General features: G+C 39.1%; 1 protein-coding gene across 6 annotated transcripts in view; it reads left to right on the forward strand.

Moving 5' to 3' along the window:
* Positions 1 to 26398, forward strand: part of Rabep1 (rabaptin, RAB GTPase binding effector protein 1) — a 175121-nt gene that overhangs the window by 34694 nt on the left and 114029 nt on the right. Inside the window, exon 1 of one of the 6 annotated variants that reach the window (XM_004857333.4) lies at positions 18728 to 18978. The exons of 3 other annotated variants lie outside the window; for them this stretch is intronic. In XM_004857333.4, coding sequence (XP_004857390.1) covers positions 18945 to 18978 — 34 coding nt within the window. In that variant the 5' untranslated portion in view covers positions 18728 to 18944. Of the gene's footprint in view, positions 1 to 18727; positions 18979 to 26398 lie in introns of those variants that run through there. 2 more of the 6 variants (XM_087192009.1, XM_087192010.1) reach the window with 2 other exon arrangements.

Raw genomic sequence — 26398 nt, forward strand, 5'->3', positions numbered from 1 at the left:
GGGTTGCTGCTGTCACAATAATGTGACATTATTTAATTTCCCTTTCATTTTTGAAGGATCATTTTACTAGATATTTCATTCTTGGTTGCTAATCTTTTTCCTTCAGTGCTGAATATGTCATCTTCTGTCTCCTAACTGCTATGTTTTTTTTTTTTTATTAAAGGTCAGCTGTTAAAGAGGGTTTCTTCTTCGTGAAGAAAGTCCCTGTTCTTGCTGTTGTCAAGATTTGCTCTTTGTACTTAGCTTTGGACTGTTTGTAATGTATGTAGGTGTGCTTTACTTGAGTTTGTAATAATTGGTTGAGTTTCTTAGAATAGCAAATTAATGTTTTCCATAAAATTTTGGAAGTTTTCTGCTATTATTTCTTTCAGTATTCTTTCTGCCCCTTTCTCACTTGATCCTCTCCTTCTAGGACTCTCATTATTCATATACTGGTATGCTTGATGGTGTCCCACAGATCTCTTAGTATTTGTTCATTATTCTTTACTCTTCTTTTCTGTTTGTTTCCCAGACTGGATAATCTCAAATGATGTATCTTCAAGTTTCCTGATTCCTTCTTCTGCCAGTTGAAATCTTCTGTTTAGCCATTCTAGTAAGTTTTTTAAATTTCATTTGGCACCTTATATATTCTGAGCCATTCACTATTTATATCTTCTGAATACTACTAAATTCCAAATTCATATTCCCATATCTGAACTTCAAAAGTTTATATCTAACTATCTACTTGATATTTGCACTTAGATACCAGATAGCTATGTTAGATCTAAAGCAAAAGCAGAACTATATTTTCTTCTCCGCAAATGCTCATCTCAACAAATAATACTCCTGGCTTCCAGGAAGATGACAGTGGTGAGCAGCAGAAAAAGAGTCTCTCTGAGATTTAGTGTCCTAACACTGGAATATAGTGTTGTGAGGAGGAGAAGAAGGAATGAAGTAGGTCCCTGGGACCCAGGAAGGATCTGAAGAGAGAATTGAAGCCCACAGGGGGAGCAGAGAGAAAGACTGCAACAGAGGAGAGAGGTAGCAGGTGGCTTTTTTCCCTGAACCCGGACTCATGGCATGGGAAGGGCGGCTTGAACCTGCAGATACATAGTAAAATGCACCAGTGGAATGGAGCAGTGGACGTAGCAGACTGCAGTGGCTGGTGAGTTATTCGAGTTCAGATGTAATCCAGGAGAGGGCAATTGGCCAGTACCCATCTTGGATAGAGGCCAACTGAGCTCAGAACTCAGAACAGCTGTGGGCCGGCTCCATCTAGTGGCTCCTGGTGTTGTAGTGAGGATGTTGAGTTCAAGTCAGCAATAAGTCAGGGAGCTGAGTTCAAGCTGGCAGGAGACACACAGACTCTTGCAGGTTTAACAAATCCAGTTCCAGCCTCACAGCCAGAAACCAGCCTGCACTTCAATGGAACTAAAGCTGCAGGCTTGCTGGAATTATCCACTATCATTCTGTAAAGCTTCAGCTGGCTTGCTGGGATTAATCAACTTGGATCTGGACTCTGTCTGCCCATGTTGTCTATCAGTGACAGCAGAGACATGGTTTGAATTGGACATGTTTTTTTCTTTTCTTTCTTTCTTTTTTTCTCTTTTCTGGTTTTTGGTCTTGTTTTGATTTTTCTTAATTGTTCTTGTTTTTCTAGGAGTGTGAACACAGTTTCTAGTTTTTGTTGTTGTTCTGTTCTTGTTTTTATTTCTTCCTTCACTCTTTCCCTCCTGTCTTCTTCACTAGTTTCCCAAAGTTTGTCCTCCAGCCTTGCTTCTAATCCCCCCTCCTTCTTCTCCCCCTCTTCCTCCTCCCCTCCCCCCTTCCTATCCTCCTTCCCCTCCTCTTCCCCTCCTCCTCCTCCTTCTTCTTCTCCTTCTTCTCTATTTTTCCCCCTAACTCCTTTTAAATCTTCTCCTTTATGGGTAAAATCACCACATTGAAGGCTTACTTACTGTATACAATTTTCTAGCTCATTTTAGATTTTGTTATATAACCACAAATGTAGTTCATATGGTTAAAGGTGGCAAATTAATAGTTACCACAGTTTGTCATTTTCTAGGTTGTGTTTGATGCTGTTGCTATTGTTGATAGTACCACTTTAGCCAAGGTGACATAATTGTGCTGATCAGGTATTTTTCCTGGTATGCCAAGACTGAGAGTACCTAAGAGTCTTAAAAGATACTATAGGCCAATGACAAAGAACTAGGGGATGGGCCAAGTAGGCAGCAACTTCTCATCCCCAATAAATTGAAGAGGTAGGATCTTGCAGCAGTCTCAAAACCCAAAATCCAGCTACACCTGGAAAACACCTCAAGAAACAGTCATTTCCGAAGGGTTCTGAATACTGGCAATAAAGCTACTCACATAAGTAATTTACAAGCATCAACCTGGGAATTAAACTAAAAAAAAAAAAAATGAGAAGACACTTAAACAAGATGCAAGCCCAGACTTTCAGCTCACCAAAGGCAAATCCAGGGGGAAATGAGGTGGAACAATCTGAAAGCCACCCACCTGGACTCTCTGAAGTGGTAGCAGCAGAACTAACAAAGCAGATGAATGAGGCTCTAGGAAAAAAAAAATCAAAGAGGGGCCTGGGATTTAGCTCAGTGATTCTGCCACCTGCCTCGAAAGTGAAAGGTCCCGAGTTTGATGCCCCCTACCAAAAAAAAAAAAAAAATCAAAGCAGAAATAATTTCTCAGGTAACTACAGAGATGCTAACCATAGTGAAAGACATTTTTAGTGCCTCTACAGCAGATAGAGATAAAAAAAAAAAGAGGTGGTCAGGAAAATGATGGAAATCATGAATGCCCAGCATAGGAAAGAAATGGAATCCATGAAACAGATTTAAACAGATATCCAGGAGATTAAAAATTCCACTGAAAGTATACACACAGAATGAGCCAATGTGAGGACAGAATATCAGATATAGAAGGCAGCATTGTGATTAGTGACCATGAAAAGAAAGATTTCTTAAAAATAGCAAAGAACCATGAGAAATCCATCAGCAGCTGCTAGATGCAAAGAAGATTGATTGGAGTCAATGAAAAAGAAGGAGATAGCACAAATAACATGAAAAAACCTGTTCACAGAAGTAATGACAGAAAACTTTCCAAATAGGAAAAAAGAATTTGACATATAGATAAGGAAGGAGGGAAAGAAAAAGAAAAAAATGAGAGAAGAAGGAAAAAATGGAAACAAACTTTTATATATAAGGAGGAGAAGAAGGGTAGCAGAGAGGAGAGGCGAATGGGAAAAAAAGAGGAATCAAGATACATCATGTAGGGCCAGGGATTTAGTGGTGCTGCTGCCTGCCCTGCAAGCACAAGGACCCAAGTTTGATCCCCGGTACAAAAAAAAAACCCATCATGTACAGGTACAAATTTCCTATGATGAATGTTATCATTATGTAAATTAAAATTGTACCAGTAAAATTAAAATAGGGAAAAAAAGGCAGTAGGGATGAAGCAAGAATGGGGTAGATTGAATATCCAAATAATACTATGGAAAGAAAAAATAGCAAGGCACCACAAAAAAAAAATCAATCCAACAACTGCTAGATGATGTAAAGAAGAATAACAGAAGATTGATTGGAATCCATGAAAAAGCAGGGGATAGTGCAAATAACACAAAAAACATATTCACAGAAATAATGGCAGTAAACTTCCCAAGTAGGAAAGAGAATTTGACATACAGATAAGCAAGATATGTAGAACTTCAATTACCCATGATCAAAAAAATCTACACCAGGGCATTAAATAGTCAAAATTCCAGAAATTCAACACAAGAACAGAATATTAAAAGCTGTTAGAGATAAGAAACAAATCACCTATAAAGGAAAGCCCAGCAGAATCACAGCAGCCTTCTGAACACAAACCCTCAAGTCAAAGAGAGCTTGGAGTGAAGTATTTCAAGTCCTAAATGAAAACAACCTCCAATCCAGATTGTTGTACCCCGTAAAACTATCTTTCAAAATTGATGGAGAAATAAGATACTTCCATGACAAAGAACACCTGAAGCAATTCATGAACACCAAACCAGTACTACAAAATGTTCTAAAGGACATTCGAGAAAGAGATAACAAGGACTAAAACTCCATGAACCCCAACAGAATGCATCCACCAGGCAAGGCAAGAAATTAAACAGGGGAAAAAAAGCTAACCAACAACAGGAAAATAACATGAGAAAGATAAGTCAATACATATCAATTATAGGGCCAGAGATTTAGCTCAGCGGTCCCCTAGCTGTGTTGCAAGTGCAAGGTACTTAGTTCAATCCCCAGTACCAGAAAAAAAAAAACATAATCAGTTATAATCATCAATGTAAATGGTCTCAATTCACCAATCAAAAGAAACAGACTGGTAGAATGGATCAAGAACCAAGATCCAACAATATACTGGATACAAGAAACACATTTAATTTTAAAAAATTCATAGACTAAAAGTCAAAGGATGGAAAACAATACTCCATGTGACAGGTACCTGGCACAAAGCAGGGGTAGCTATTCTATTTTCAGACAAATTGGATTTCAAGCCAAGACTGATCAGAAGAGACAAAGAAGATTACTACATCCTTGTAAAGGGAACAATCCAAGAGGAAGGGATAAATATATATGCACCAAATACCAGCATGCCCAACTGTATAAAACAAATATTAATGGACATGAAAAATCTAATAGGCACTAATACAATTGTAATAGGAGTCCTCAATAACCCACTATCACAAATAGATCTACTAGACAAAATAATTAACAAAAATATATCAGAACTAAACCAAACTTTTGAAGAAATGGACTTACTAGATGTCTACAGAGTGTTCCACCCCACAACATCAGAATACATATTCTTTTCAGCTGCACATTTTCCAAATTAGAACACATATTAGCTCATAGAACATGCTTAAGTAAATGCAATTGAATTGAAATTATCCCATGCATAGTATCAGACCATAGTGGAATGAAATTGTAAATCAGTGGCAAAAGAAACCACAAGAACTTCATGAACACATGGAAATTAAGTAATACCTTTCTGAAAATCAGTGGGTCACAGATGAAATTAAAGAAGAAATTAAACAGTATATACAATTAAATGATAATACCAATACAACATACCGGAAGCTATGGGACGCAATGAAAGCAGTTCTATGTGGGAAATTTATCACAGCAAATTCCCTTACCAGAAAAACAGAGTGAGCTCAAATAAATAACCTAATATTGAGCCTCAAATGTCTAGAAAAAGAAGAGCAAGTCCAGCCCAAAGCTCATATGAGGGACAAAAGTATGAAAATCAGAGCAAAAATTAATGCAATGGCGACTAAAAAGAAAAATACAAAGAATCAGTGAATTGAACTGGGGAATTTAGCTCAGTGGTTCTGCTGCCTGCCTTGCAAGCACAAGGTCCCAAGTTTGATCCCCGGTGCCAAAAAAAAAAAAGATATTGAAAAGATTATAGTTTGCCGGGATTTAGCTCAGTGGTTCCGCCGCCTGCTCTGCAAGCACAAGGGCCCGAGTTCGATCCCTGGTACCAAAAAAAAGAATCAATGAATTGAAAAGTTGGTTCTTTAAAAGATTAAATAAAATTGACAAAGCCCTAGCTGACCTTATAAAAAAAAAAAGGAAACAAAAGACTCAAATCCATGCAATTAGAAATGAAAAGGGTGAAATCACAACAGATCCAGCAGAAATCTAGAATATCATCAGTACTTCAAGAACTTGTATATTAATAAGATGGAAAATGCAGAAGAAATGGACAGATTCCTAGATACATATGAATTACCAAAGCTGAATCAGGAAGATATAAAAATTCTAAATAAACCAATATCAGCCAATGAAATTGAAAATGCAACTGAAAACCTACCAAAAACAAAAAGCCCAGGCCCTGATGGATTCACTGCTGAATTCTACAAGAAATTTAGAGCAGACCTAATGCTGCTGCTTCTCAAACTCTTTAATGAAATTGGAAGGGAAGCAATACTCCTGAATTCATTTCTGGAAACAAGCATTACCCTGATACTAAAGCCAAAGAAGGATCCAACCAAAAAAGAGAACTACAGACCAATCTCTCTAATGAACATAGATGCAAAAATCCTCAATAGAATATTGGCAAACAGAATACAGCAAATCATCAAGAAGATTATACGTGTCCAAGTAGGATTCACCCCAGGGATACAGGGATGGTTCAACATATACAAGTCAATAAATGTAATACACCATATTAACAGAGCCAAGGACAAGATCCAAATTATCCTCTCAATAGATGCAGAAAAAGCATTTGACAAAGTACAACACCCATTTATGATAAAAAAAAAACCCTGTAGAAAATTGGAATATTAGATGGTGTTTATCTCAATCTGATAAAAGCCATTTATGACAAACCAACAGGAAACATCATACTAAATGGACAAAAACTGAAAGCTTTCACTCTAAAATCAGGAACAAGACAAGAATGTCCATTTTCAATATAGTTCTGGAAACACTAACCAGAGCAATTAGACAAGAGAAAGAAATAAAAGGAATATGGATAGGAAAGGAAGAAGTTAAATTACCATTATTTGCAGATCACATATACTCTACATAGAAGACCCCAAAAACTCCACTAAAAGACTTCTAGATTTAATAACCAATTCAGCTGAATACAAAGTCAACACTCAAAAATCAATAGCATTCCTGTACACAAATAACAAACTCACTAAGAGAGAAATTAGGGAAATAATACCTTTCATAATAGCATCCAGAAAAATGAAATACTTAGGAATCAATCTAATGAAGGAAGTAAAAGACCTTTACATGGAAAACTACAATACTCTGAAAAAGGAGATTGAAGAGGATATCAGAAAATGGAAACATATCCCTTACTCTTGGGTAGGAAGAACCAATATAATGAAAATGGCTATACTTACATAATTGCTATACAGATTAAATGCAATCCCGATCAATATATCAATAGCATATATCACAGAATTAGAGTAAATAATCCTAAAATTCATTTGGATCTAGAAGAGTCTTAGAATAGAAAAGGCAATTCTGGGCAACAAAGGCAAGGCAGGGGACGTCACAATCCCTGACTTGAAATTATACTACAAAACTAATGTGATAAAAACAGCATGGTACTGGCAAAAAAAAAAAACAAAAAAAACCCAGACCCAAGGATTAATGAAACAAATTAGAAGATCGAGAAACAACCCTAAACATACTCAGCCATCTTATCTTTGACAAAGGTGCCAAACACTTTCACTGGAAGAAAGCCTTTTTTAATAAATGGTGCTGGAAAAACTGTCTTTCCACATGCAGAAAATTAAAAATAGACCCATGTCAAAAAAAAATAGACCCACCTCTTTCACTATGCACTAAACTAAAATCAAAATGGATTAAAGATCTAAATATCAAAACAGTAACAGTAAATCTACTGGAAGGTAGAATACATAGAACTCTTGAAGACATTGGTGTAGGCAAAGCCTTTATGAACAAAATCCTGATCACACAGAAACTATCACAAAGAATCAACAACTGGAATCTCATCTTATTAAAAAGCTTTTGCACAGCAAAAGAAACCACCAACAGAGTGAAGAGACAACCCACGGTGTGGGAAAAACTTTTTGTCAGCTGCTCCTCAAAGGAGTAACATCTAAAATATAAAAAAGGGAAACTCAAAAAACTCAGATCCCCCCAAATTTAAAGATCCAATACAAAAATGAGCATCTGAAATGAATACAGACTTCTCAGATGAAGAAATAGAAACAACAAATAAATATATGAAAAAAAATTCAACATCACTGGTCATTCAATAGATGAACATTACAATGACTCTGAGATCCATCTCACTCCAGAAAGAATGGCTGCTATCAAGAAATCAACCAATAACAAATGCTGGCAGGGCTGTGGGGAAAAAGGAACCCTTCTTCATTGTTGGTGGAAGTGTAGACTGGTGCAACCACTATGGAAATCAGTGGAGAGTCCTCAAAAAGCTAAAACTAGAGGTTCCATTTTACCCAGCTATTCCTCTTCTTGGTATCTTCCCAAAAGAATTAAAAGTATCACACCACAGCAATATATGCACACTCATGTTTATAGCAGCACAGTTTATAATAGCTAAATCTTTTTTTTCCCTTAAATTCTTTCTTTAAAAATTCTTTTATTGGTACATTTTAGGTATACAATACATTAACATTTATCATTGGGAACTTGTAACTTTACATGATATATCTTGGTTCTTATTTTTTCCCCATTTCCCTGCCCACCCTTCCCTATTTACAAAGACTTTGTTTCCATTTTTTCCTTTTCTCATATTTTTTCCTTACCCTTCTTTCCTTTTCCCTACCCCTCCCACTTCCCCTAACCCTTTGGACCTTTTCTTCCTATTTCACATAATCAGTTATTCATGTTAATCCTTATTTACACTTTCAGTTTCTCACACTAGAGAAACTATTCAGTATTTACACATTTGTCCTATTTATTTCACTTAAGAGTATGGCCTCAGTGTGCATCCATTTAGCTATAAGTGTCTCTAGTTTCTCATTCTTTATTGCTGAGTACAAAGCTTGGGAAACAGCCCAAATGCCCATCAACTGGTGAATGGATACAGAAAATGTGTTTTTTGCCTTGCAAGCACAAGGACATGAGTTCAATCCCCGGTACCAAAAAAAAAAAAAAAAAAAAGAAAATGTGTTTTTTAATATACAATGGAGTACTACTCTGCCATCAAAGAAGGATAAGCTTGAGACATTCCTGTCTAAATGGATGCACCTTGAGACCATAATCTTAAGTGAGATCAATCAGACACCAATTTTTTTCTCTGGTTTGAGAAACCAAAAGTGTAAATAAGGAACAAAATGTATAATAGATACTGGGAAATTGGAAGAAAATGTTCAAATGAGAAGGATAACAAGGGAGGGGGGAGAGGCAAAGGAAAGAAGGGACAAGAAAGAAAAAAGAATAGAAGGAAAAAGGAAACAGCTTTTGTAAATAAGGAGGGGAAGAAGGGTCAAAGGGACGGGTTGGGAATGGGAAGAAAAAGCAATATATATCATTTACAGGTACAAATTCCCTATGATGAATGTTATCATTATGTATATCTAAAATGTACCAATAAAATATATCTAAATTGGCAAAAAAATATCTACAACATAATCTTACATGAGGGACATAAAACTTTGGTTTCTGTATGTTCATAAAAACTTTTGTATCTGTATGTTCATAGAGATATAGAAATATGTCTGAAAAATTCATAGAAAACTGACAATAGGAGGCTGGGGATTTAGCTCAGTGGTGCCGGCACCTGCTTCACAAGCACAAGGTCCCGAGCTTGATCCCTGGTACCACAAACAAACAAACAAACAAACAAACAAAAAACACAAGTGCTCTGATGGATGCTACCAGTACATTTGGCTGGGGATTTAGCTCAGTGATTCTGCTGCCTGCCTCACAAGCACCAAGTCCCGAGTTTGATTGCCGGTACCAAAAAATAAATAAAATAAAATAAAACTGACAATAGTAGTTCACATTAGGGAGAGGTATGAAAGTGTTGAAATACTTTTAAAAAGTCTGTTTGGTTTTTTTTTCCAGTACTAGGGTTTGAACCCAGGGCCTTTGCACTAAGCTACATCCCTGGCTCTTTTTTATTTTTATTTTTATATAGGGTTTTGGTAGTTGGCTACATTACCCACCCTAGGCTCAAATTTGTGATCCTCCTGCCTCAGCCTCCCAGAGAACTGGGATTATAGGCCTGTGCTTCCATGCCTACCTAAAATATGTATTTTTTTTTTTAAAGTTAGAACTAGAGTTTTACAGAGTAATTTAAATGAACAAGAAATATTAAGGCAGACAACTTTTGTAGGTACGTGAAAGTTCCAGAAGTGAATTCAGTTGATAGAAGTGTAGGGCTATTTCTAAAAAATCTTCTGATAGACATAGCTAGCAAGTACCAACAACAAAAAAGCATACATTTTGGAGTCACATGGACTTAGATTTGAGCTCTGGTTCTTCCATTCACTGTGTGACTTGGGCAAGTTCTTTAACCTTTCTTTTGAGCTCTTGTATAATAATGAGGCCTACTTCCCATTGCTGTTTTAAGAACCAAGGGGATAAAAAAATCTTGAGTGGACAATAGGCACTTAGTAAGTGTTGAATATGGCCTGTAACTCAATAAGTGAGAAGCAGACCATGGTGACCAAATAAATTTGAATTGCACAGATTTAGTCTACAGAATGTAGTTCTTACCACCAAGAATGTCTTACTATTTGCTTTGCATACTGTTAGTGTTACTTGTCTGTTTAGTCATTTGTTCAGTAAGTATTTATTGTGCACCTATTATACTGAACAATAGACATACAATGTTAAAAATAAATAACTCCATTCCTATTTTCTGGAACTTGACATCTTTCCCCAGAAGGAGAAAGTGACACATAGCTACCAACAGTGTAGCATGGTGCTTTAGCATATAGATATTGGGTCCAGACAACATGAGTCTATCACTTAGCAGCTTTGTGACTTTGGACAAGTTATTTACCCTCTTTGGTCCCATCATACACAAAATAGTAGGTAGACAACAGCCCCCCCCCTTCTCATATTAGGTTTTTAAGGAGATCAAATAAATCAAGATAAAAGTAAAGAGGGCTGGGGATTTAGCTCAGTGGTTTTGCTGCCTGCTGCGGAAGCACAAGGACCAGAGTTTGATCCCCGGTAGCCCTCACCCCAAAAAGATAAGAGTAAAGCACTTTGAGTAGTGCCTAGCACATGATATACACTAGCAAATGTCAGTTATTTTTATTTCTAAGGAATTTTACCACTATGTGGTTGATGTTATAAAAGGAGAATTCTAGCTGAGCATAGTCATGCCTCTAATCTCAACTACTTGGGAGGGTGAGGTAGGAGGATCATAAGTGTGAGACTAGCCTAGGCAATTTAGTGAAACTCTGTGAAGAAGGAAGAAGAGGAGGAGGAGGAGGAGGAGGAGGAGGAGGAGGAGGAGGAGGAGGAGGAGGAGGAGAAGGAGAAGGAGAAGAGGAGGGGGAGGAGGAGAAGGAGAAGAAAAAAGAAAAAGGCTGGTGTGTAGTTCAGCACTCCCTGAGTTCAATCCCCAGTTCCACCAATTAAAGGAGCAGGGAGAGTTCCAAGAGAAAGGAACACTCACAAGCTCTGAAAATAATTGTCTATTACCTAGCAAATCATATATATGGAGTAACAATGGGTCCCTTTTTGTATTATTAATCAGTATCTAATACAGAACTGGTATAAAAACTTCTAATCATCATGAGATAAGCAATGTGATATTATTTCTATCCAAAGCAAAGAAACTTGACATTTTAGCCTTGGGACCTTATCTAGTGTAAATGAGACAGTTCTGATAGATTCTTATAAATATTGACAATTTCTGCCCTGGATCCTAGGAATACCTTCATAAATTGACCTCTTTGCTCAGATCTCTATTCCCCAGGATGAAAATTACTCTGTGAGGAAGGAAAGAAGAGAAAGAAGGGGAGAGAGGAAATATTTATAGAGCAACTACCACGTATTGGGAGTTAGGTATTTGATGTTTTTAGCTTCCTGTTGCACTATTCAGTCTGTTATTCTCATTTCAGATAAGTGACCAGGGACTCATAGGAGTTAAAAAACATATTTCCGATAATTGATTAATCTGTGTCAGAATTTCCAGGTCTTCTGACCCAAAGCCTGGAAGTCTTCTCTGCATAGCAACCTGTATCTTGGGAGAGTGTAAGAGGAAGTCAGCCTTCTGTTTGGAGCCCTTTCCCACAGATTCTTTGCTCCAGAGAGGAATGGGGGCAAGGGTGTATTGGAGCAATGATTGCTGAGTGCCATCTTCCTTCTCTAGGTTACAGAAGGGCAAAGTAGATTCTCATGGTCAAATGGACTAGAAGATTATTAGAGAGAAGACTAGGACAGGGAATCACCTTGGCTGAGTAGATTGAGGGTTTATTCTGGGTGGGTTTTTTTTTTTTTGTACCAGGTATCAAACTCGGGACCTTGTGCTTTCGAGGCAGGCAGCAGCACCACTGAACTAAATCCCCGGTCCTCTGGGTGGGTTCTTTCTGAGAAGCCTTAATGAGGAAGCCAGTGCTCAGTTACTGACTTTCCAAGAGACTCCACCTGCCTGGGAGCAGATAAGCACCCTAGGGAACAGTCTGATCCTGATCATTCCCCACTAACCTGCCCTGAAACTGTCCTATAGTGAAGATCAGGGATGTATGGTACCTTGGTCACTTTCCCTGGTCCCTTCGTACATTAAGACTCTTGTCCAAAAGGGAGGGGAAAAAACAACAGTGGTAAGTCCTATCAGCTGAGCCCTGAGTTGGGCCTCTTGTCTGACAGTCATGTTTATAGTTAACAGAAAACAAAGGGTAGAATTTTTGAAGTAGAATTTATCCAGAAGAATTTGGGTTATCTACTCTTTGTTTATCTTTTGGGTCATGGTGAGGAGTAGAGCGAAGTGATACTTATGGGAAAGGACCTAGTAAATTTAAATGCAGCTAAAAATGTAGCAAACATTGTTATCATTATTATATGGGTCTTAGAGCTGGAAAGGATTAAAATGCTTTAATAAGCCATTTGTGGCAGGAAGCCTTTCTCTAGCACATTTGACCAATTATCAGCCAGCTCTACAGTGACAAGGAGCTCCTTGAAAGATGGCCCTTTTTCTCTCTGGTCAGCTGTAGGAGACAACATTCTTCTTTAGGTTAAATTGAAGTCTATGTCGCTGCAAATTCTGGGCGTTTGTACTCACAATGCTCCAGGGATTTGAAGACACATCTCATGAGCTTCTCAGCCAACTCCAACAAGTGTACCTTTCTTTGATATCTTCATATATTTTGCATTAAATGCTTTTTAGATTTTTCATTCTCTGGAGTAGGCTTCACTCATTTGCAGCTGGTCAGTGTGACTTTGCTAATAATGGTGCCCTGAGGGCTGGGGATTTAGCTCAGTGGTTCCGCTCCCTGCCTCGAAAGCACAAGATCCAGAGTTTGATCCCTGATCCCCCGTACCAAAAACAAACAAACAAACAATAATGGTGCCCTGAACAAACCCAACCAGCACTAATAATGGGACTAGAATATGGCAAACTGTAGGAAAGGCATCATGACCTGTCATCTACACTGTGTGATTCTATTAATGAAGGCCAAAGTGAATGCTTTCCAGCAGTTCCATCAACACCTCTTATTTTAAATTTATAATTTGCAAATATCCCTAAGTCTTTCTCACCTAAACTATGTCAATATTTGTGCTTCTGAGATTTACAGTCAACTCTCTCCATGGAAATCAGTTGCAGGGCACATAACAAAATCTTCAGATGATAAAGTCTCTAATACAAATTATAGTAATGGTATAGAACCTATGCACATTCTCCCTATACATTAAATCATCTTTTGATTATTTACAGTGTAATACAATGTAAATGTATATAAACAGTTGTTCTATATTGTTTTTGGAATAATGAAGAGAAAAAGTAGGCACATGTTCAGTATAGACGCAATTTTTTTTTTTTTTTTTGGGTACCGGGGATCAAACTCGGGTCCTTGCGCTTGCGCATCAGGCGACGAAACCACTGAGCTGAATCCCCAGCCCAAGAGGCAGTTTTGTTCAAATATTTTTTGATATGCAGTTGGTTGAATCCATAGATGCAGAATCCAAGGCTATAGAAATTTGACTATACAGTTGAAAAGAACCCAAATTAAGGAATATTAAAAAAAACAAGAGGGCCGGAGATTTAGCTCAGTGGTTCCTCCACCTGTCTTGCAAGTTCCGGGTCCTGAGTTCCATCCCCGGTACAAAAAAAACCCAACCCCCCCCCCCAAGAAAAACAAAAAAATAAATGTCACATTGCTAGCACTGTGGAAGGTAGGCTTTAAGGTACTCTTCTTAATAACATGTTACTATCTTCTGCAACCACTGTTGTAACTGTGCTTATTCTGTGCTGCTGGTTTTCTTTATATCCTTCCAGTTCTAGCTCTTTATTAATAATGTTTACTTTTGCCTATTTTGGAACTTTGTAAAAGTGGAATCACGCTACTGATATATAATTTTATAACTGTCTTCTTTCTCTCAAAATTATGTTTGTGAGATTTAGTTGTAGTTTTCATTGCTATACTGTTTTCAACTGTATGAGTATTTAAGAAAGCTTAAATGCATTTTGTTATTGAACCTTTGGGTCATTTATTTATTGTATTATGAACCATGCTGCTATGAATGTTCTTGTATGTGTCTCCTCAGGTACAATGTGCAATATAATTGATCTATATCAATTATCTCTCAATTTCCTTCAGAACGCAAAAATCACATCTTTTACACTTAATAAAGGCTTTGAATAGCTTTCTCTAGAATATATACATAGAAGTGGAATGTCTGAGTCTTAAGGTCTACCTAAAACTACGAAAATGTGCGTAACTCTTGATGTTCCTGACTCCCAAATTGCCTTTTCAACCCTTGGGATGGGAAGCTCTGGGTGTTCTAAACAGATGCCTGATCATTTCTGAGTGACCTTCGTCTTGAGGACCTGACTTCAGGTCCCATTTTCAAGGGCAACAAATATGCCACTCATTCACTGAGGGGAGCCCCTGCTGTGGAGGACATCAGCTTCTGCTATGTTTATGGCCCCTGCCTCCTGTTAGTCATCACAATGAGACAGACCGGGTGACCCTATCCTGGCCAAAGGTCTCCTTGCTGAGTATGGATTTGGTCATTCAGCAAAGTCATGTGTGCTCATTCTCTCACAGGCACATGAGCTATTTGGTAATATTAAATGCTCAAAACCCAAGTCTAAATATAACCTTTCCCCTAATGTTTGGAGGACCTGGGTCAAAAGTATAAACAGATGTCATATGTTTGCCTGAATTACTGAAAATTATAAACCACTCCAATTAACTGCTAATCTCTTTTTTTTGTTTGCTTATTTATTTATTTTTAGCAAAACATTTTTAAAATTAAGTTTATTGGTACATTTTAGGTATTCATTACAGTTACATTCATTATTGGGACCTTGTACCTTTACATGATGTATCTTGGTTCTTATATTTTCTCCATTCCCCTACCCTCCCTTCAGCCCCTCCACCATTCCCTCTTTATAAAAACTGCATTTTTTCCTTTTCTCATGTTTTTTCTTTTCCCTTCTTTCCTTCCCCTCCCCCTCCCACTTCCCCTACTTCTTTAGCCCTTTTCTGCCTATTTCAATTATCAATTATGCATTTTGATCCTTATTTGCACTTTTAGTTTTTCACACCAGAGAAGCTATTCGGTATATACACGTTTGTCCTATTTATTTCACTTAAGAGTATGTGTGCATCCATTTAGCTATGTCTCTAGTTTCTTGTTCTTTATGGCTGAGTAGTATTCCATTTTATAAAAAAACCACATCTTCTTTATCCAGTCTCCAGTTGATGGGCAATTGGGCTGTTTCCAAGTTTTAGCTATTACAAACTGTGCCACTATAAACATGGGTGTGCATATATCGCTGTGGTATGATGCTTTTAATTCGTTTGGGAAGATATCCAGCAGAGGAATAGCTGGGTCAAATGGAACCTCTAGTCCTAATTATTTGAGGTATCTCCATACTGATTTCCACAGTGGTTGCACCAGTCTGCACTCCCACCAACAATGGAGAAAGGTTCCTTTCTTCCCACACCCCCACCAGCATTTGTTATTGGTTGATTTCTTGATAGCAGCCACTCTTTCTGGGGTGAGGTGAAACCTCAGTGTTGTTTTCATCTGCATCTGTCAAATGACCAGTGATGTTGAACATTTTTTTGTATGTTTATTTGCTGCTTTTACTTCTTTGTCTGAGAAATGTCTGTTTATTTCAGATGCCCATTTTTGAATTGGGTCTTTATATTTGGAGGCCTGATATTTTTGAGTTCTTTATATATTTTAGATAATAGACCTTTGTCTGAGGAACAGCTGGTAAATTTTTTTTTCCCACATTGTAGGTTGTCTCTTAGCTCTGTTGGCGGTTTCTCTTGCTGTGCAGAAGCTTTTTAATAAGATGAGATCCCAGTTGTTGATTCTTTGGGCTAGTTCCCGTGCTACTGAGGATTTGTTCATAAAGTCTTTTCTTATGCCAAGTTCTTTGAGAGTTCTACCTAACTTATCTTCCAGCAAGTTTAGTGTGTCTGTTTTAATATTTAGATCTTTAATCCAGTTTGATTTTAGTTTAGTGCATGATGTTTAGCAAAACATTTATTGGTACATTTTAGATATACCATACATTCATCACAGGGAATTTGTACCTGTACATGATATATTTTTCTTTTTCCCCCATCCCCCCATGTACAAAAGCTTTGTTTCCATTTTTCCTTCGATTTTCTCTTCTTTTCTTGTCCCTTCTTTCCTTCCTCCCTCCTCCCTTGTTCCCCTTCTCATTTGAACATTTTCTTCCCATTTCCCAATGTCTATTGTACATTTTAGTCCTTATTTCCACTTTTGGTTTCTCATACCAGAGAAACAATGCAGTATTTAAACATGTGTGTCTGAGTTATTTCATTTAAGTGTATGGTCTCAAGTTCCATCCATTTAGCTATAAACGCCTGAAGCTCATTCTTCTTTATGGCAGAGCAGTACTCCATTGTATAAAAAACCCACATCTTCTTTATCCATTCGTCTGTTGATGGGCATTTGGGCTGTTTCTAAGATTTAGCTATTACACATGGTGCCGCTATAAACATGGGTGTGCATATATTGCTGTGGTATGATGTATTTAATTCTTTCAGGAAGATACCAAGCCACCATGCCCAGTTTAAGTAGAAAATTTAAAAAGGATTGGGGATGTAGTTCATTGTGAAGTGTCTGGGTTTGCTTATCAGTATCACAAAACATTTATTTTTGTAGAAGTATATTATGTTAATATGTAATGAGTTTGTTGTCATTTTAAAATGGGTTAATCGATATTTTTACAGCTTCTCAGTTCTCATTCTAAAACTGTGAATACTGATATAATGCATGTATACCAAAGCTCTTTGGGGTCCTCAGTTTTAAGGGCTGAAGGGGTTCTGAGAAACTAAAAGTTTGAGAACTGCTGCGCTAGACACAAAACTAACGCCTCTCCCCAGCACAGGAGTTGTATTTCAGAAAACAGCACCTTGAGCCGGGATTTAGCTCAGTGGCACCTTGTCTGCCTTGCAAGAGCAAGGTCCTGAGTTCAATTCCCAGTACCAAAAACAAAAAACAAAAAACCAGCACCTTGGGGAGGACCCCGTGTCTGTCAAAAGTGGGGTGCAGAGCGGGCCAGGGCTTCTCCAGGATCAGGAGTCACTGGGTCTCTCCTCATCCTCCAGGGCTTCAAGTCTGAGGCCCAGCCTAGCGGCCCTGCACTTTCCCTACAGGGGACATGGAGCAAGCCTAACAAGTTGCACTTCTGGTCACCACCACCCTTGGTCCTGCAGAAGCTTTCAAGTTCCTTTCCGAATAAGCAGGAACACTGGAGCCACCCATTCCTCATTAGGTTCCAGCCCTGTGACCCAGTCCACTGCCTGCACACACAGGTGTCAGCCCAGCAGGGAGCCCCTGTAGTTCACAGAGTTTTCAGACCATAGTTTGCTGGCTCCAAGGCAGAGTGGCAGAGGGGCAACAACAGCTCATGGCGGCGGAAGCAACAAAACCAACAAGGTCTAACTGCTAATCTTAATATAGCCTATTCTTCTTTGACAAATAGACATCTTAATAAGCCTGAAGAAGAGATCTGAATTCAGAAAATCTTTAACTTCTGGGATTTATGCACTTGAGTGAGGAGATGAGGGGAGTACATACCCTGGTGGGAGTACTGACCCATAGCTCACCTGCCTCCTTTTCTTAACTCTGTCCTGGCACCACCAAGGATCTGTGGGCATGGCAGCTAAAATGCCCAAGTGCCGTGCCACTGCTCCAAAACACAACTGTCCTTTGGCATTTGGGCAATGCCCAGACTGTCCTAGACAGGATGAACCTGGGAAAGAGGCCACAGCTTCAGCCATCTAGGGAAGGCATTCCGGTTGTCACTGGTGCCCTGGACTTGTCCTTAAGTGCTAGACTGTGGACACCTTGCTCTGTTGGCGTAGAGGTGTGGCGGGTCGGTGGCGGTGGTGTGTGTGTGTGTGTGTGGAAGAAAGTCTTTAAAATACAGGGCCCTCGGGGATTTACCTCAGTAGTTCTGCCACCTGCCTTGCAAGCGCAAGGATCCGAGTTCGATCCCCGGTACCAAAAAAACCAAACCAAACCAAAAAACTAGGGCTCTCTTGCTCAGGTATAAAGGCAGTATTTCCCGCATATTATTTCTCCTCTCTAGCCACAAGTGCAGGCACTGCAGCTTGCTTTATCCTCGGCAGCTGTCACTGTGCCTGGCTTGTAAAAACCAGATATATTTGCTTCATGGCAAGTACCCTAGTGTACACTTCAGAAGATCAGGGGTCCAGGGTCAGTTCTGTCGGAACAGTTCTTTCTACTTTATTGCCTAATATATAATTTCATTAGGTATTATGCTCATGAAAGTTCCAAGAGGTTAAATGACTCTCCCAAGATCATCCGGTCTCCAATTTCGTCTCTACGTATTTATTATTTTTTTGCCTCCGTGCGGGGATAAATCCTCAGGGAGGCCTGAACGTTCCGCCGCGGCCGGGACGCGTCCTCCCCTCCCTACCCTTTCAACCTCTCTGTCGCGCTCGGGCAGCCAGCCTCCTTCTCTGGGCACCTCCCCTCCCGCCCCGCAGCCCCCACCCTCGCGAAGTCCCGCCCTCCCCTCAGGCTAATGTCACGTGCCGCCCCCTCCCCCCCGCGCCTGCGCATTGCTTATTTCCCGCTGTCAGGATGAGGAGGCGGAGGTCGGCGCTCAGGTCCGTCTCTGCCTGCGGCTGTGGCGGCGCCCGCGGCTCCTGCCTTAGCGGTTCCTCCCTGGGCTGCGGCGGCGGCGGCGGCGGCGGCTTGGTCGACGCCTTTTCCGCCAGCTGAGCCCGCGGCAGCCGAACTCCGCTCCCCTTGGCCGGCCGCCCGGCCATGGCGCAGCCGGGCCCGGCTCCCCAGCCTGACGGTGAGGCGCCCACCATAGCAGGCGCAGCAGGCGCGGCCTGCCCGGCGCTGGCGTCGCGGGGGACCTCGGAACGGGCGGCGGGAAGAGAACGCGCAGGGCCTGGGGGTGACCCCGCAGGGCGGAGGCGGGAGCGTGCTCGGGCCCCGAGCCGGCCTGGGCTGCCGCCTTGGGGAGGGGGCGGGAGGCAGTGGCGGCCGGCGGAGGGCAGAGGGCAGAGGGAAGGGCGTGGGGAGGCTGCGGAGAGGGTCCCAGAGGGAGCTCCTGTGGGCAGCGGTGGGACCGGCACGTGGGTTCTGCCCGTGGGGAGGATGGAAATTGGGAACATGTGCTATATTGGTTAAAGAAAAAAAAAAAATCTTTAGCTTTGGCAATGATGTTTCCTTTCACCCCACCCTCAGTCCTCACCTCCCCAGTCAATGTTCTAGCGCTCTTTGCACCCAATTTTGTAACGTGCAACTAGTTGGGATCAGTAAGTGGATTTAATGGCCTCCCTTCAGTATCAGTGTTACTTAATGGTAAATGTTGAGGCCGGAGATCTTTCACTGAACACTATGGGCACAGTTCTTAGCCTCAGAATTTTCACCCAGGATAATTCATGCCTTTTTTTAGCCTTAAAGATGGCAGCACTCATGTATACAAAGTGATAGCTTTAGTGTGAGAAGAAATGAGAATGGTGTTTGGAAAATGCCGAAATCGAGGAAATGTCTTTCTTCTTTTTTTTTTCGTTTAAGAGGTGGAGGTCTCACTCTTGCCCAGGCTGGCCTGGAACAACTGGGCCCCAGTGATCCTCCCGCCTCAGCCTCCCTAGAAACAGTGACTACAGGAGCGTGCCTGTTTTTTTTATAGCATTTATATTCTTGGAAGGGAAAAAGTCCTGTCCTAAATAATCCAAGTAGGTTGTCTTGAGTCCTTCATGACTTTCTGGAAAGTGGACTAAGCTCTGTTTCAGAGATTGGCCACATTGTTCCAGAATTCACTATCCGGAGTTATGTTTGGAAAAAATGTGCTTTGTCTTTGGCAAGGTCCTACTGTATCTACTTGAGGGAGTTCTTTCAGGTATATTTCTGTAGTCAGCTTTTTGTGCTTAGCATCTTTAAGTGTGAGTGGAATGTTGGGATAGGGCGTTGGCACAGAAGGTACTTAAAAATTTGCCTTTTCGGAGAAAAATCTCTTGAAATATTTTTTGAAAACCTGTTTATTCTTAACCTCTGGGGATCTGGAAACAATGTTATCAGATTGTAAGGCTCTTGCAGCTCTATGAGAAGTGTGCTGCAGAGCCTGTTAGCATCTAGTTTGGGGTTTTGTTAGTTATTTCAAGGGAGATGCCCAGCGTGTTGAATTGTTTTGAGAATCAGTTTGTTTCTATTACAGTAGAAAAGGAAGGTATTTCTGGTGGCCTCTCAGAGATGTTTTCAGGCTACATTTTTTTTTTTTTTTGGTACGGGGGATTGAACTCAGGACCTTGTGCTTTCAAGGCGGCATGGTGCCAATGAGCTAAATCCCTGGCCCTTCAGGCTACATTTTAATTCTCACCTTTTGAATTTGGTGTCAGGGAAAAATAAACTTTGCTATTCACAGACTCTCTTTGTTACTCAGACAGAGGCAGCAGAGAAAGTTCAGTGACTTCTGGTTCTGATCCGAGGTGGTAGGTATGCCTAGCTGGCTGCTGCCTTCTCTTGAGTTTCATGGAAACAAATGTCTAGGGCAGCTCAGGTGACAGGAGTCTGGAATCTAAATTCCCTCCCTCTTTCAAGATGTGAAATGGTCTTCCTTGTCAATAGGCAGAAGTGACTAAGCACTTGAAAGAGGGTAGGAAAATATTAGCTTTGGGAAATCTTGCAGGTTTATTTCCTATTTTTCAGATCTTTTGACTATAGAATGAGATTTAGATTGCAGAGCTTGCAGTATTTATTATAAGTTAATGTAATAATGGGCAACCACAGCTACTGGTCATGACAGGGAGAGAATTCAGAGAGAAAACATTAGTTTTGGGAAATCTTGCAGGTTTATTTTCTCTTTTTCAAATCTTGTGACTGTAGAATGAGATTTAGATTGCATAGATTGCAATATTTATTATAAGTTAATGTAATAATGGGCAGCTACAGCTACTGATCATGACAGAGTATTTTGCATTGGGTATCTGCTCTTCGAATTGGGGAATTAATTTTTCTCTTTGAGCTCGTGTTGAGCACTTTAGTTTTAAGCATACTTGAATTTTGTAGCCCTGTTGATTAAAAAAAAAGCAACAACAACTATTGTACAATTCTTGTGGATCAAACTGACAGTCTTTGACTTTACCTGTTCCAGCCTAGGTAGTGAATCATTTAGTCATTAATTAAATGACCCCACTGACAGGTATAAAAATATTCATTTATTTTGCTAGCACAAGTGTGTACTATTTGCAAGGCACAATTCTAGGTAGTTAGACTATGTCAGCTTGCAATAAAGATAGCAAACTTGCTTTAATATGGGAGAAAAAGATACTAAACATAGCAATGGCTTGTTAGTCTGTAAGTGACATAGAGAAAAGAAAAAAGTAGAACAGGATAAAGGGAAGGGGTGGGGTTGATTTCAGGGTAGCCTTATTAAGAAAATGACATTTAAAAAAAAATTTTTTAAAAAAGGGCCAGGGATTTAGCTCAGTGGTTCCAGCGCCTGCCTTGCAAGCGCAAGGTCCCGAGTTTGATCCCTGGTACCAAAAAAAAAAAAAAAGGTAAAGAAAATGACATTTGTGCAAATCTTTGAATGAGATAAGCCATAAGGATATCTGGAGGAGGAAGAGTGTTACAGAGGGATCAATTTTTGGAAATACTTTGAAGGAGCATGTTTAAGAGTATGGCCAGTAGGGTTTGCTGAATAACTGGATATGGGATGCAAGAGAGAGGAGTCAAAGAATTCCGAAGATTTTTAACTGTGAGAGGTATCCAATGCTATAATGCCTGCAGTTGAGGGATTTGACCCATTTATGGGAGATATTGTGGCAAAATGAAATGCTCATCTCCTAATGAATATAAACACTGTGAAGAAAGGGCATTTTAACTGATAGTGGTATCTCTCGCATAATACTGTCATAGAGTAGATGTGAACAATAGGTATTTGTTAGAAGGAAAGTCAAATGAAAAGATGCAGTTACAATAATGTGATAGTGCTTTCCTATTCACAATATTTTGATAACACATAGCAGACATGTCACTCAAAGTTAGGTAACAAAGGGCTGTCCCTCCACTTCTTCCCCACTGCATCCTATTTTATACTGGAGAAAGTGATATTTGAATAGAGCCTTGAGAGTTGCATAGAATTTTTGACAGATGAAAGAGAAATGGATAAAGTCCTGGACATGTGCAACCTATCAAAATTGAATCATGAAGAAATAGAAAACCTGAACTATCCAAATAAGATTTGAGTCCGTAATAAAAAGTCTCCCATAAAAGTTCATGATCTGATGGCTTCACTGCTGAATTCTACCAAACATTTAATGAAGAACTAATACTAATTTTCTTAAACACTTAAAAAAATTGTTGAGGGAATCTTACCAGACTCAATTCTACGATGCCAGTGTTGCCCTGATACCTAAATCAGCAAGGATACAAGGAACAACAAACAAAATAAACCATAAGCCTTTATCCTTGATGAAGATAGACGTAAAAAATCCTCAACAGAATATTAGCAAATCACATTTAATGCCACATTTTAAAATGATCGTTCACCGTGATAAAGTCATCCCAGAGTTCAGAAATGGTTCTACATTTGCAAATCAGTAAAAGTGACCATATCCACAGAAGGAAGGACAAAAATCATATGATTCTTTCTGTAGATATAGGGAAAGCATTTGACAAAATTCAACCTCTGTTCACGATAAAAACTGAACAGATTAGGTATACAAGGAACATACATCAACACAATATAAATCATGTATGATTAAACCACAGTTGGCGTATTGAATAGGGAAAAGTTGAAGGTTTTTTTCTCACTTTTTCTACTTATGTTCAATAGAACTGAAAGCCCGACTCTGAGCAAGTAGGCAGGAGAAAGATAGGGTGTCTAAATTGGAAAGAAAAAAGTTAAACTGTCGCAGTTTGCAACTGACATATTTTTTCTTGTGGTATTGGGCATTGAATCCAGGACCTTTACACTGAGCTATATTCTCAGCCCTTTTAAAAATTTTATTTTGAGACAGGGTCTTATTGAGATGTTAAATTGCCCAGGCTGGGTTCAAACTAGCAGTCCCCTGCTTTAGCCTACAGAGTGCTAGGATTTACATGTGTGTACCACTGTGCCTGGTGACATTCTTATATTTAGGAAATCTTAGTCCATGAAACAAAATGTTTGAACAAAAAAATGCATCTAGTAGAGTCACAGAACACAAAATCAATATACGAGGGCCAGGGATTTAGCTCAGTGGCACCGTGCCTGCCTCAGAAGCGCAAGGTTGTAAGTTTGATCTCCAGTACCAAAAAAAAAAAAAATCAGTATACAAAACTCAGTAGCATTTCTGTGTATTAACAACTGACTATCTGAAAAAGATGACAATCCCAGTTATAGTAGCTGTAGAAAATAATGATTTAGGAATAAATTTAACCAAGGAGGTGAAAAATCTTGACACTAAAAATTGTGCAGCATTGGTGAAAGAAGGTACATATAAATGGAAAGATATCCCATGTTTATGGATTGGAAGAATTAGTATTGTTGAAATGTCCATATTGCATTCCCATGTTTATAGCAGCACAGTTCATAATAGCTGAATCTTGGAGCAGCCTATATGTCCATCAATAGAGGAATGAATAGAAAAAAATGGTATTTATACATAACGGAGTACTATTCTGCCATAATGAGAGATAAATTTGAATCATTTGTAGGAAAATTAATGCACCTTGAGACCATAATCCTAAGTGAAATAAGTCAGACATACAGGTTAAATATCACATGGTTTCTCATATGAGAAACCTAAATTATTCATAAAGAGCAAAATAAAAGATAATAGAAAGTAGGAAGATAGATCTTTCTTAATGGGAAGGAGACCAAGAAATATAGGGAGGTTGGGGGGAGAGAAAGGGAAAGGGTAGTAAAAGAATTAAAATATGTTATATACATGTTCTAACTCTCCACGATGAGCGTAACCATATACTGCAAATGTGTACTAATAAAAAATATACTAAAAGCTATAGTAACCAAAACAACATGGTACTGACATAAAAAAAGACACATAGAGCAATGGAGAGCAGACTAGGAAGTCCCAAAATAAATTTGTGCATTTATATCCAACTGATTTTTAAGAAAAGTGCAACGAACATGCAGTGAGGAGTGGACAGTGTCTGCCGTAAATAATGTTGGGAAAAGGATATCCACATGGAGAAGGATAAAATTAGACCCTTGTCTCTTAACCATCTACAAAAGTCAAAGTTAATCAAGGATTTAAATGTAAGTCTTGAAATTATGAAATTATTTTTTAAAAAGATGGAGAAAATTTCTACGTTGGTTTGGGCAGTGATTTTGTTTTTGGATATGACCTCAAAAACAGACAACAAAAGCAAGAACAGACAAGTGAAATTACATCAAACTAAAAAGCTTTTGCACAGCAAAGGGAACGATCAACAGAGTGAAGAGACAAGCTATAGAATGGGAAAAAAATATCAGGAAGCCATATATTTGATAAGAGGTTAATAATCAAAATGTATAAAGAACTCAGTAGCAAAAAAGAAAATAACTTAAAAATGGGCAAAATACCTAAATAGACCTTTCTGAAGACATCAACAGATATTGTGAAAAAGTGCTTAGTATCACTAATCATCAGGGAAATGAAAATTGAAACTACAGTGGGTTAACACTTCATTCTAATTAGAATGACAGATTATCAAAAAAGACAAAAAGCCAGGGATTTAGCTCAGTGGTTCCACTGCCTGCCTCGCAAGCACAAGGTACCAAGTTCAATCCCCAGTACCAAAAAAGAAGACAAAATTCTCTGTGCTGGTGTGGATGTGGAGAAAAGGAAGTCCTTATAAGGTGAGAATGTAAATTAGTACAGCTATTACGAACTGTAATACAGAGTTGCTCAAAAAATTAAAAGTAGAAGTACTGTATGATTCAGCAGTCCCACTAGGTATATATCTAAAGGAAACGAAATCAGTATGTTGAAGAGATATTTGCACACCCTTGTTTATTGTTTATTCACAGTAGCCAAGATATGGAATCAATCTTAAGTGTTCATTGATGGATGAATGGATTAAGAAAATGTGTACATACACAGTGGAATACTACTGAGCCATAAAAAATAAGTCAGTCCTGTCATTTGCAGCAACATAGATGAACCTGGAGAGCAGTATATGAAATAAGCCAAAATACTATATGATCTCACTCATGTGGAATCTACAAAGGTTGAATTTATAGAAGGGAGAGTAGAATTGTTGTTACCTGAGGCTGGGATTATTGGGGGGGAGGAGAAGTTGGGAAGGTGGTGGTCAAAGGCTTATGCAGTTAGGATAGGAATAATTTCAAGAGATCTACTGTATGGTATGATGACTATAGTTGTATTCTTTTTTTGTGGTACTGGGGATCGAACTCGGGACCTTGCGCTTGCGAGGCAGGCGCCGCTACCACTGAGCTAAATCCCTGGCCCTATTGTTGTATTCTTGAAAAATGCCAAGAGAGTATGTGTTGAGTATTCCTTCCATGAAAGTGGTAACTATGTGAGTGAGGTGGTAGATTTGTTGATTGTGTTTATCCATCTCACAGTTTACGTGTGTGTATATATATGTGTGTGTGTGTCTATACAGATTTATACTTAGAACATCATATTGTACATGATAAATATATACAATTTTATGTCAGTTTTAAAAAATAAAGAATATTTGACAGGTGGAAATGGTTCCTTGGAGAAAAATGTTAAAGGAGAAGGAGAATCTTTGCAAAGTTGGAATGGAGTACATGAGGTGAGGTATGTGAATAATCTGGTGAGAGACAGGTTTGAAAAAAGGAGTTGAACCTGAATGAAGCTTTGCAGCCATCCACCCAAGGAGTTTGGATTTTCTAGAAGATGTGGTTAGGCTTGTTTGTGTGTTTTGGTTGAGTAATACTGTGTTAAAGCAGGGTTGTTCTGGAAATTATAGAAGGTAGATTGGCCAGGAAGCAGATGGTTGATTAAGGAGTTGGATTAAACTATTGCTCTGGTCTAGAGGAGCGAGGATGGTGGAAGGCACAGGTAAAATTAATTGGTTGAATGAGAAAGCCAGTGAACCTTATGGAAAAGGAAAGTTAGGAAGAGTAAGTAGTAAAAATTAGTATTAGAAAAAGTTTGAAGGAGGGAGGGAGGTGTTCACCAGTATTAAATGCTGCAGAGAAGTCAGATGAAGACAGAGAGGTTATTGAAATCACCAATTAAGTGATCATTAGGACCTCTTTAAGAGAGGAGTTTCAATAAGGAAGG

Source organism: Heterocephalus glaber, unplaced genomic scaffold (genome assembly GCF_053883595.1).
Source record: "Heterocephalus glaber isolate CG9 unplaced genomic scaffold, H.glaber_assembly_v1.0 deba00001564, whole genome shotgun sequence".
Taxonomy (NCBI): domain Eukaryota; kingdom Metazoa; phylum Chordata; class Mammalia; order Rodentia; family Bathyergidae; genus Heterocephalus; species Heterocephalus glaber.